Below are 12,880 nucleotides of genomic sequence, written 5' to 3'. Positions count from 1 at the left end.
ACCCTGTGGATTTTCTGGGGTTTTTTCCAATGTTGTACATTGTACTTTGAGCACATTGTCACTTGCACTGATTTAGCAAAATAACTCATCAAGGATTCCTACAATGAAAGGAATGGGGGAGGGGAAAGCATTTCAGGCACTCCAGGATCAGACACACTTATCTACAACACTGTGCACTCAAATACCAACGGCTGCTATATACATCATTATCCACAGAGTACAACATAAAAGATGTTGCATAAAGGAAAAATCCATAAGCAGGTGAGACGGCTTTACTTCCCCTTTGCAGGTCGTAATCTGCTCATCTCCCTGAAGCCCCCACTGCAGACTACAGGTGAACCTCCTTAGATGCCCACAGTCAAGCTGATGTTTCATTTTTCCCCTACATGAGGTCAAGGGTCATAGTGGTACCACTGCTTTATACCTGTGAATTTTCCCCTAACAGACTTTGGCAAGATCTTGTCAGGGATAAAAATATGAAGGGGGGGGGAATAAAGATATTGACCAAAAAGAGGGGGGTGGAAAAAAAAAAAAACGAAGACCTTAAACATGACACCTGAAAATAAAATGTTACTTCATATCAGCTACGGCTGTTTGGCATGCTTTTAAAAAAAAAAAAAAAAAAAAAAAATGTAACAGCTAATTTGTTTCTGGAAGAAACACATCAGCACTTTCTATAGGACCTAATTCCGATTGCTTTGAATTGCTGCCTGAGTGTCCTCGCTGAAATCCACACAATCACTGAAAGAGCAAAACAACTGGTGTTTCTGGAATGTACTGGGGGGGGGAGACAGATGAGTGCAGTTTACAACTAGAATCACAAAGCAAAATAAACCTTCCAAAATCATAAATTATTAAAGATTTTACTGGGGGTGGGGAGCGCAGTGAAAATAAGTCAAAATGTAAGTGTCCTGAAGATGTGATTAAACCCATCCGCTGTACACAGCAACACAGCCCACACCCAACACCCAATGTCTTTGCTCCTTTTTTCTGCAGTGTGGCTTAACTGGAAAACAGTGACTTCTGCTGGAGTTTCTACAATGTTTCTATGTTACAGAACGAAACTACCCCCCTTGGACAATTGGAGGCTGTGGTAGGCCTGGCCACAGAGAAATATCTAGCACAGGGTTGGGTGGCCCCCTACAGTACTACTCTTAGAACCAGTCTGATGAGTTTGGAAGTCCAAGCTGGCGACAGGAGGATGGCGACTGGCGCACCGCGAGTCCCACACCTTAGGTTCACGTCGATTTCTGTCTGTAGTGAAGGGTCAGATCACCACCGCTCTTCCAGATGAAATGCTTCACCGTTCGCAAGTCCATGTTGGGGTCGAGGACCTGTAGGAAGGAGATGGCATCCTTCAGCGTACAAAGATAGGAGTGCAGGCTGAAAACTGTGCTACGAGGGCCAGAATGTGAAAATGGCAAGAGAAGGCGAAGCTCCGAAGACCCCACCTGGTCCTGACATAGCAGCTCGATCTTCTCCTCGGCCAACACGGCCATGTCTTCTTCCTTCTCCTGCTCGCCTGGCTTGTCATTGGTCGAGGCGCTGGTGGCCTGTGACTCGTTGTCAAGGTTGATGATCTTCTCGTAGACGTGTTCCATCACTTTGCGCACCTGCAGCATGTCGCTGGCAGACAGACGGTCCCTGACAAAACCAAAAGCCACCATTTCTTTATTTTGTCGTTTCCCCCTGCTTTACAAGAGTGGCCCTACTGGCTCTTGCCTCAAACTATCCAGTTTAGAGAAGGAAGGCAACACATTGTCAACACTGCACAACTCAAAAGGTTTACATACCATTAAATTACTGATTACTATATGCAAACCATAAAACACATACTAGCTAAGTGTGTTAAAGAAGTGGTATTTCATTTAATAAAAAATAAAAAAAAAAAGGATAAACATACTTCTTTAGTGTTTTTGCACCGGAGGACGAATGAGGTTGGAGGTAGAATGGAATTTTGTTAAATTTAGGCATGTTTTTCTGGAAGGAAAAAGAAAGGTTAGTCATCATATATTCACACACTGTATATCTGTTTCTTTAGTGGATGTTGTTAAGAAGGCAAATATATTAATTTTTTTAAAGAAAAGATATTTAAAGAAAATAAAAAGCTACAAAAACACCTGTGGTCTCACTTCTATCTCTTAGCCGAGGAACCAGTGCACACAAATAAGAATATCTTACAATACACACACTTCCTTTCATAGGGTGCCTATAAGTAAACTACCATCACATCTGAGAACATGCTAAGTGCGAGCGGGGTGACTAGTAGGGAGAAGATCACTCACGTCCACAGTGATGTCAATCACCCATTGGGGCACAGTCTCGTTGAGCAGCATGGACTCCGTCTCTCCGCCCGAGTCCCGACACAGAAGCCTGAACACGGGAGCACAGTGAGGCGGGGTGGCGTGTGAGACACAGTAGGCCTGGCCTGTCCTCGTGGAAGAAGACATTTTAAGGAGAGTGGGGCGACTCACACCTGAAGAGGGTCCGCCCTCCTGCCTCCCCAAAGATGACCGGCGTGTGTGGTGGCACCTGGAAGTAGCCGTTCCCTTTCTGTATCCGGTTCTCCTGCTCCCCGTTGACTGCTGGAGGTAGAGAGAGTGACAATCTGCTCACAAATACACACACAGATGGTTAAAAACAAATTTTACTGTCAACACACAGAAACTTGGACCTGCTTTACCATGGTTGACCTCATTTTCCTCTTCCTCCATGGGGTTTATGTGTGTTCTTGGCCAGTACTCCAGGAGGGCCTGGAGCAGCAAGCCACCCAGATTCACTAGAAGCAAAGAGAGCATGTTAAACCCCAACATTCAAACACCAACAAAGAGAAAACTACTTGTCAGACTTTCAACTGATAACATAACTGAGCAGCACCGAAAAGTTGTATAAATAAGTTCAAAACTTACACTTTGGGTCCGACCCATCAGGACTGGAGAAACCGGCATCCTTGGCGGAGACCCAGGCAGCAAAACAGTCACTCTCGTCTAAGGTGATTGTCAGCATCTAGCAAACACAGTAAAATACATTAAATATTTAAATTTGACCTGACCATTTCTAATGGAAGCTTCTAGTGTGAATGTGTGACATATTCACTGACAGTCCTACAAAAAACAAAACATGCTTTTCAAAACTATGGGAATAATAAAGGCATGTTGGTGCACTGCATCTTAACTAAAATTCATCTTAACGAGAATAACCTTGAATTTGTACTGTACTATATTACTATATTCCTGTGCTATAGTATATTAGATTAAGTGAAAACATTAGGGCTAAAAAGAAAAGAAAAGAAAAAAAAAAAAAACTCACCCCTGTTTTCAGATCCACAGAGAACCAGTTTGGCACATAAACCATCTTGAAGTGCTTTTTGATTTCCTCATCAAACTCTACCTTCCCCAAGTCTTCACCTTTACATGCCTTTAAAGCAATGAAGAATAAAAAAAATAAGAAACTGCCACCCAGCAGCAATGTTTCCACCAACAAAACAAGGGGAATTGAAGAAACGAGTGGAAGGAAAAGCAACGCTAACCTTTAGGACGTCCCAGTACGCCACGTTGTTGTTGGTGTCTTTGGTCAGTATGTGTCTCTTGTCATTGAGAATGTGACACTGAATGATGCTCGCGCCACCTAGGAGCCAACAGGGTGCAAAACATTACAGTGCTCAGGGGGAATGGACTCTCCAAACAAGAAAGCATTTACATAACTCAGATATTTGGCCATAACTTTGAACCTGCGACCTTTGGGTCCAAAGACAGCAGCTCTAATCACCACATTGCTGCCCCTTGTATTACAGCAGCATTTATCCACTTCGTTCATTCTATTTTCCAAAACAAATGTCATTTGTTTTACATACATTTATTTAACCATTTCGAGAGCTTGGTCATTTTTATTTCTAAGTGAAGCAATTCAGGGTAAACAGTACCTTGCTCAAGGGTACTACAGCATGAAGTGGGATTCAAACCTAAGACCTCGGTGTCCAAAAGTGACAGCTCTAAGCATTACGATACTCGTGTGCCCAAGTTACAATGAGAAATATTACTTATAAAACTACCTTCTGCTAAAATTGAGAGGTACATTATAATACATATTTTAAAACAGACAATGGATTCATTATAAAAGACACCGGCAGCATCATTTGCTTCTCACGGATTTGTTTTTATGGGTCATTTTCCAACAAACACAAAAGAAAAAGATGTGTACATTAGCTCTATTTTTATGTACATATTAGAGTTTGATCAATATTAGCTCTTGACAGGTCTGCCAACAGAGCTTTCAGGATGTCTCCAGGGCACTGGGGGTAATCACCATAACACACTAATGGCTTCACAACAGAAGTTCCCAGAACAGCCCTGCCTTCCACTGATCAACACAGCATTGTCAAAAAGCTACTCTTTAAATCAGATCTTCTTCTGTGAGCTCAAGCCCTTCTCGCTGGGTTAAGTGTGGTTAAGCCACATCTTTGAGGTCCGAGTCCTAATACTCTGTCCAGCGTAGAGATCCATGTCCTCAGGGAGCTACAGCCATGTGCCACAAACCGGTGACACCGAGGTGAGCAGAGCAGCTCAGACATGACCTTATTTAAATCCTGTTTAAATAATTCAAACTCCTGTAATTTTTCCACATTCTGAACTGATGAGGAAGGAACAGTGGTGGTGAAGATCAAGAGAGATATGATTCCGGCAACAATGACGTGTCTGGGTGCTCGTAGAGAGAGGCATTTTTGTTGGTACTGAAAGCTGAACCCACAGGTCACGCCTTCTCTGTGCTCCACAAAACGTGGACAAAGTACTCACTCGATGACCACCTCCAGTTGCCCAACCCTCCCAAGAGCAAGCCGAACAAACCAGGTGCTTCGTGACACGTTGATGAGTAACAGAGATGTGCTTGCAACCATGTCTCTCCTTCTCGTCTCTCAGGACTGGCTGCCTATAGCTGTCAAGTTCAACATTCTGGTCATGGCCTAACCCTAACCCCAAGATGATCAGCAGATCTGCTGTCCGACGCCTGCAACATCTGATCGCTCGCTGCACTCTAACCAGCTACGCTGCACCACCTCTGCCCGCTTGGTGGTCCCAAGCACAAGAAGTACGATATCAAAATCCCGAAACTTCTCAGTTCTGGCTCCAATGTGGTGGAATGAGCTCCTTCTGTTCCTTAGAACTGCTGAATCCCTCTCAGCATTCCAGAAAGGTCTCAAAACATCTATTTTGGTCTCACTTTTCCTCTGATCACTTATGTACATTGTATTATTTGTCACAAATATTTCCTACTAAATGTATATGCTGTTACTCATGTAATGCTACTGCTAATGTTAAGATTAAAAAAAAAAATCTGTTCTCTCAATTCTATACACAGCTACTAAAGAAATGCATGATGGTTTAAAACAGTGACAGACAATCTGGCTGTACTTTTGACAATTACACACCTGCATCTATGTCTCCATCTGTTGGTGAAATACTCATTTTTGCCAAGTTGTATGTCACTTTGGATAAAAGTGTCTGCTAAATGAATAAATGTAAATGTAAAGCTCCCCCCCATTAACAGGCAACAGGTCAGTGGGTTTTGACAACCAGCCACAGTATTCCTGCGACTGCCATCAACAAGCAGCTGCTCACCTTTGATGACCTGCTCGGGTTGCGTGCACATGGGTGTCAAGGGAGCGCTGCAGTCGTTGTCGTAATCGCCAGATGATCGGAAGTTGTGGATTCCCTTGAGGGACTGCAGGGAACAATGTAAGAGATGCTGCTTATTAACAAAGTCAAACTCAGTGCAGGCAATGGATCACTGAGGACCTATGTGGAAAGGAAGTTAGCTCAGGGAGTGGCCCAAGACGAGACCCAAACCCGCCGCCAAACTCTGCCCTGGCAGCTCACTGTACTGTGTAGTCGCCACTTCTGTTCACCTCACTTTGGTGATGAGCAGGTTTTGGTCAGTGCTTACCCACTTGTTCACGGAGGACTTGGTTGAGGATACCCAGATGGCTGGAGGGGGGTCTGCTGATCGATCCAGTTCCATCTGCAAAGGATGTGCAGAAACAACGCGTAAACATTTACAGAGCACCTGCTCCAGGGCAGGGGGGAGTGCAAGTGGGGCTAAGGTCCAAGTGCAAAGACTACGATTGTTGCAAGGAAGAAAAGGAGACTGCCTTCTAGGAGTACACTTGGCTCTTTTTCAAAACACAAAAGAAAAACATATAATTTATGCAAAACATATTGTCTGATGAGCTAATGAATCCGCTTTTACTGGGTCTAATCATAAATTTTCCGTTGAAGAAATAAACCCAGCAGTAGAAAAGTACTCATTAGGACCAGAAAAAAAGTTTATTCTCTTGATGCTGAGACTTGGTTCACTGCCCAAACATCCAAAAACTTTTCATACAACATCTGATGCAAAGAATGAGTTCACCAGTACAATTAAGAGCCTCAATTACTACACTTCATTTCCAATCCCGCTAACTGGCAACTTGGCCCCATTACTTCAGAGCTTAAATCAACTGGAGTCAAGACGAGCAAGTCAGCAGCTGTTCCCTCCATTACTGCTACCACAAGCAGTGGACAAAGTGGGCGAAAAACAAGCATGTTACATTACATTTACACACATGTATTTGGCAGCAGTTTCTCTAAAAAGTAATGCGCAAGTAAGTAAATAAAAGCACATTTCATAACAACAAAGACCATTCCTTTTGGTTACCAAGATATTTTGTGTGTGTGCGTGCTAGAGAGAGAGCACTTAGCTCATGTTTTTCTCCAAAGCAATTTATAACATTAATGTACATACAATTTCTTACCCCTTTATTTAGTTAACTACTTCCAATTGTTTACCACATTAAGTAACTCGATCAAGCGTATTACAGCAGGAGGTGGGACTCAAACCTGGACCCTTCAAATGGAAGGCAGCAGCTCTAACCACTGTGTGATTTGCTGCTGCCTTCTGATGATTTAAATTACTAATTTTTCCTAATGATCATATAATAACGACCATCCTGCCTTGGCTCCAAATGTCCAACAAACTAATCAGAAAATATCTCTACATCTTCTCTTTCACGCTTTCAAACTGCACCTCATTGCTAAGCTTGGTGGTATCAGAACCGTGAGTACAGGCTGCTTTCCTAACCTTAAGCACAGGAGCCTTCTCTTCGCAGACGAGCACACGGTTGTCAGGGCTCCGCAGGTCGGTGCAGTACACTTTGCGGTCACGGCCACCGGAGTAGACATGGGTGAAGGCTTCGTTGACCTGCAGCGCCCACACGCCCTCATCGTGCACCCGGTAGGTGGCAATGCACCTCTGCTGGCCCAGTGACCACAGGCGGATGGTCCCGTCGGAGCTGCCAGAGAGACACTGCGGTGCAGACAAGAGCCGGGTCAGAGTTAGTGTGTGACCGTGTCACTACCGAAAGCCTCCTTTGTTTCCTAAGACTGAAGCCTTAAAGCGCCAAGCTCACGCAATAAGAGGCAGAATAGCTACTATTAAAGTAAATCCTTCCAGCTCAACAAACAAGCACTAAGTCTGGTTTATTCGCAGAGCTGAAGGAATTCAATTTAGTTTTATAGAGCGCTCTTCTCACGTAGTGACACAGCGCTTGAACAGAGGCATAGGGTGAAGAAACAAAAACATCAGACATTCCAGTCGAGTAATTTCAGAGGAGTGGCAGCAATCCAGTTCTGCCTTTTTCAGACTTAATGATGAATGTTAATGTTTTCCTGCATTGTTCCTAAATGATGCTTGAAAAGAAGACATTTTAAATCAAACATGAAAAACCTACAAAAAAAAAAAAAAAAAATTTTTTTTTTTTTTTACTAATACATGTGCAAAAGAACTCAAAACCTCATTTGAACACTAAAAATCTGTAGGAAAGACACAGTTGCAATCTAAAAAATTCTGGCTGTGCTGAAGAAACAATAAAGTATAAAGTTTACTAGTTAACTAAAGGACATGGGCTCGTTTGCAATAAAAATGTTCTGTAGCACAACTAATGAGTCACGATAAGTCCAAAGTATCTGCTGCTCACCTGCACCATCCAGAGAGCCTTACCTGAGTGCCATCCCTGTTCAACAATAATGATTTCACATTGTCTGTGTGTCCTTTCAGCTTCATTAGTTTAGCGCAGGTCCGAGGGTCCCAGACTCTCAGCACCTGTTCCAGAACAGAGACCGACAGAGGGGTCGATGACACAAGACTCCATATTCATGGACTAGCATTGTCACTAAATTCCATTTTAAGCAAAGTACGTGAGCTTTTTGAACTTCTCTGTGAAGAATTAAGGTTCAAAATCAGCTCAGAACACACAAACAGAGAGGACAAACCAGCTGTGTGTCACTACACATTTACTTCAGATGGCTTCCCATGGAGCTAACTATTCCTCCTACAGCATTCAGGAAAAGCCAAAACACAAGACCATCTATTATCAGTATCGATGTACTGCCAATAACTGTTTGTCCAGTGCAGGGCTGTTATGGTCCTGGGTGTATCTGGTAAGAATAGGGCATGAGGCAGGATACAGCCAAGAACACAATTACTAATTTATAAGCTGATTTGGACAGTTTTGGGGAAAGCCAAGATATGCATTATTATTGCTACAGGTATCTGATATTTGGAAAAAGAGTGCAGACCAACCTTCTCCGTGGACCCTGACACAATTACTGTTCCCATCTGATTCATGGCCAGGCTGTAGATGGAGTCCTTGTTCCCACTAAGAGAAGAGGCTGTCACAACAATGCAGAGATCTGTTAGTGTGTCCTGCCACACGCACAGGGTCTCCTGACATTTGAATGATACTGAGGGAACATATTCTACATGTAGATTGAAAGAACATTCCGTTTGAGTCAGCCAAAATTATGAATCAGTATTTGATCTTGCACACTCTTCTGACATTTTAAAAGCAACAAGTTCCATCTCAGAAATTTAAACCATGTAGCACAATAACTGCCTCATAGCTTAATACTCTATCCTCTATAAGCCTTTGATAATGTCTCACTAGAACTACAGTATGATAGTTCTTTGGCAAAAATAAAATTCCCAGATGAAGGACAAAACTCGAATCTATCCCAAGTGAGTGAACGCGCGCACAAACATTGGCAAAAGCCGCTTGTCCCGAGCAGGGTCGCGGCGAGCCGCAGCCTAACCCGGCAACACAGGGCGTAGGGCTGGAGGAGGAGGGGGCACACCCAGGACAGGGAGCCAAGTAAGCATTAAAATCAATTTTGTTATGTACCATAACTTTTAACGTGCAATCAAACATTTTTAACTAAATAACTCTGGCCAAGCTGAATGGACAACATTTTTTCCATGAAACAGCAAGTTTTGACACAACAAATCCCTGACCGAAAAGGTAAAAATCCAAGAACATGTTGAGTGTCACGTATAGCAATATATTCACGTCTCACGAAAGATGAGTGCTTCCCATTTATGCCATTCCACACATCCTGTTTTTCACACAAGCACAGAATCCTGGTGCTCAAATGTAAACGTATGTACTGTACTCACTGGTGACAGTGTTGTTGGAGGCTGTCAGTGCCGTTAGTGTGTTTACGTCCCACAGGAAGATCTGTCTGTCTAGGCCTGCTGATGCCACCAGCTCCTTGTCTTTTGCATAAGCAAGGGCTTTGACGTAGTCCTAAACATCGAAACACACCCAGCACATGAACCAAAACACCAGTCAACATTATAGGGCAGCAAGCTGCTTTGCAATTATAGATGTGGACTTGTAACCAGAAAGTTCTTGGTTTGAACTCCGCTCCCCACTATAACTACAGTACTCTTGAGCAAGGTATTTACCTGAATTTCTTAAGTTAAACCACACTGCTGTGTAAATCTGTCAATTAACATAAGTTACTTTATGTAAAAGTACTAACTAAGCAATCTCTTAAGAAGCAAATACATTTTAACTGTCAGAAACGGTACACAGCTAAGACACCACCTCAGTCCTTGCATCATTCCATTAATTCCTTGCATAAAATTCTCCATGTGAAAGCACAATTTATGAATCTCTAAACAAAGCAGGACAGCGGCGTGCAGCACCATTGTTGTTTTTTTTATTACCTTATGTGTTCGCAACGTAGACATGCAGAATCCCTTATGCGCATTCCACACTTTCACAGTGGTGTCCGACGAGGCAGAGATCACTGTAGCGCAGAACGACCATGTGTCAATCGCTGACACATCCACTCCAAAGTCTTTGAGCCTTACATCACTTTGATGTACATTTTGGACTTTCTGGATTTTTAACAGTAGCCTAAGTGACTGTAACCATATAGTGAAAATACATATAATAAAATGATTCAATTGGTCAAACACACTCACACGTCTTTCCATTGCAACAGAGAACGATGTCATTGACCCAGTCCGTGTGATGCTCCATAGATGCTATATAGGGGTCTTGCTGCAAGACAAAAAGGCAAGAATTAAGACTAAACCAGAAAAGACACTTCTCCCAGTTTAATTAAAGATAAGGCACATGACAAAGGCCTGTTTAAACTTAATACGTAAAATAAAGGGCTACTGATTAATGGTGTGCGACAAAAACTGGCCAATTTACGGAGTGGAAAAGGACTTTTGTGTTGTTATTCTACAACAGAAGTAACGTTTGTATTTCAACATGCAGCATTAGCAACATCCACCAAATCCCAGACAAAATGCACTGCTGTATCTAAGGATCGTCCACCTTGTGCTGGTTGACGCTCCATATCCTGATGATAGAGTCCCTCCCAGCGGTAAAAAGCCGATTCAGGGCAGGGTCCAGCTGCAGTGCGTTCACCCCGTTGCGATTGTACTTCTCCACCTCATCTCGGATGACATAAGACACCTGCAGAGTGATCAGACCGTCCAGCATATATGGAGATCACGCAAATTCAGACACATTTTCACAAACTAACAGGAACAGCTGAAACATTTGCTTTTGAATCAGCCTAATGCATTCAAAACGGACATTATATTCAATTAACAAATAAGCAATTTTGAAATTTTAGTTAGCAAGATACAATATTTCAGGCTCTACTACATATCATGTTACATTTGCCACAAGCTTTTAAGTATACTGGACTAATAATATGAAATAGGCGAGTTAATACATCGAGTCTTTTATAAACAGTACAGTTGTCCTCACGAAGGCATTAGGGAAAATGAGCTGTCAGAGCAGGGACACCCACAGGCTTCTCTATAATCTCAAGGCACATAACTCATTATGAGCTCCGAAACCATAATAGCGTACGCCTTGACAGACACACAAAGCGGTCGCCGATGGAATCATAGAACGATACAAAGCATGGAATCAATACAAGTTACAGTTTATCAACCCACAGCTGGCAAACTCTAGGCAAAAGGACAAAGTTCACAGGCCTTATGAAGCACACTTGAGTTCTGTGTCAGCTGTGCTGTCCACCTCAAATAGTGTCACGGACAAAGATTCACAGAACAGAGTGGGCAGTACCTTGGTTACAGGTGTCACCTTGCAATCTGAGGGGTTTGGGTTCAAATCCCACCTCCACCTTGATGAAGGTACTTACCCTAAACTGATGCAGTATAAAAAAAAAATAAAAATACCCTGTGTGAAATGGGTCAATTATTGTAAAGCTGATTATGAAACACTGCAAGCGGAGCTGAAAAAAGGATGATGACAATAACAACAACAACACAAATTCAAGAAATTGTTAGGAAAAAAACTGCGAAACACAAGGAAAACTGGAGACCCCTGAAAGTGGCCAGAAACATTTTTTTTTAAATGTATTTCTTATGTATGTATGTTTGTTTACGCGGGGAAATCAGGAAGTTAATTCCCCAGAATTAAAACCAAGTCACTTAGTCAGTAACTAGTTATTCTGCTCTTTTGCATCACCGTTCATGGGAAACAAGGGTTTAGCAGCTATCTTGCCCTGATCATGTACCACACGTGCTTCTGACAATATCCTTTAAATACTGTTAAATATTTAGAGTGTGAGAAATAATAAAACATGATGTGAAGCACTGACTTTCACGAGCCGAGAGAGGAAGGAACGGAGGAGGGAGGAAATTATAAATATGAACCACCGCGTCAAGTCAAGTCAAGTGTGTAAATACACTGGAAAAGGGATGCAGCAGAGAAGGTGAGGGTACAACCGAGGAAAGCGTACAGGACACGACTATTTTATAGATATATTTTCTAGACATTTTATTTTGCCCCAGGCAGGGAGCCGTTGTCGGGTTAGCCCTGAGAGCTAAACACCGCGAGACGGCAGCTTCGCGCGACCATCGCCGCGGTTTTTTTATTCTTTTTTTTTTAAATTCCCCCCCCCAAGAAGCTTGCAAACGAGTTCTTAAATGACGACTTGATGTTGAAAGAAGCCAGGGGAACACTGAATCATTAAGTTTATTAAAAAAACACCCGAAGAGCTGGACTGAGGAGCAGAGCAGAGCCTCATCGCGATGTAGCTACAGCTAACAGCTCCGGAGCTTGAGTGACCAGCACCTGCCCGCTTCCCGCCACCTCCTTCAAAATCCCTCCTGAGCCTCTTTCACCTGTCCGGGTTTCGCTAAAACAGGCATCGCTAAAGAACGGCAGTCCACGCTCGTCTCCACCTGCCCGCCGCATCGCCGCTAAAGTGTTAATTTACCTGGACTTTCCTCCGCCCAGCAGCATTTTGCCTGTGATGGGCCGCCATCTTACATGTTGACAGCTCCACGTCACATCCCCCGAGAACCGGAACGGACTTCCGGAAACGTGTTGTCAATCTATATTAGGTCACACAATTACCTTATATCTTCTAAAAGATGAGAATGTAGAATCCAACTGCCAGTCACTCAAGCAATGTTCACATTCTCAAACAACTTTCCTAAAACGTGTGTTTAATCGGTCTATGAGATTACAGGGATGACAGAACACATAATGCAGTAAATCTGAATTAGAATG

At 43.0% G+C, this 12,880-nt stretch overlaps 1 protein-coding gene across 2 annotated transcripts; it reads right to left on the bottom strand.

Moving 5' to 3' along the window:
- Nucleotides 1-611: 611 nt before the first annotated feature.
- On the bottom strand, nucleotides 612-12,650 carry LOC108928022 (WD repeat-containing protein 48). Of its 2 annotated transcripts, none has more exons than XM_018741764.2 (19): nucleotides 12,585-12,650; nucleotides 10,661-10,801; nucleotides 10,300-10,378; nucleotides 10,039-10,121; nucleotides 9,484-9,613; nucleotides 8,614-8,702; nucleotides 8,032-8,133; nucleotides 7,114-7,338; nucleotides 5,941-6,015; nucleotides 5,616-5,718; nucleotides 3,530-3,627; nucleotides 3,310-3,417; nucleotides 2,910-3,006; nucleotides 2,684-2,779; nucleotides 2,477-2,582; nucleotides 2,286-2,373; nucleotides 1,904-1,980; nucleotides 1,452-1,644; nucleotides 612-1,334 (listed from the first exon to the last, which is right to left on the bottom strand). In XM_018741764.2, exons 1-19 carry the CDS (start codon nucleotides 12,630-12,632, stop codon nucleotides 1,239-1,241), a joined length of 2,034 nt encoding a protein of 677 aa, XP_018597280.1. In that variant the 5' UTR covers nucleotides 12,633-12,650; the 3' UTR covers nucleotides 612-1,238. The 2 variants fall into 2 exon arrangements, with proteins under 2 accessions (XP_018597280.1, XP_018597279.1); XM_018741763.2 differs by having other exon boundaries at nucleotides 2,477-2,585; nucleotides 12,585-12,646.
- Nucleotides 12,651-12,880: the final 230 nt, after the last annotated feature.

Source organism: Scleropages formosus, chromosome 7 (assembly GCF_900964775.1).
Source record: "Scleropages formosus chromosome 7, fSclFor1.1, whole genome shotgun sequence".
Classification (NCBI taxonomy): domain Eukaryota; kingdom Metazoa; phylum Chordata; class Actinopteri; order Osteoglossiformes; family Osteoglossidae; genus Scleropages; species Scleropages formosus.
The sequence above is the reverse complement of the archived record's forward strand: the minus strand, read 5'-3'. Positions and strand labels throughout refer to the sequence as shown.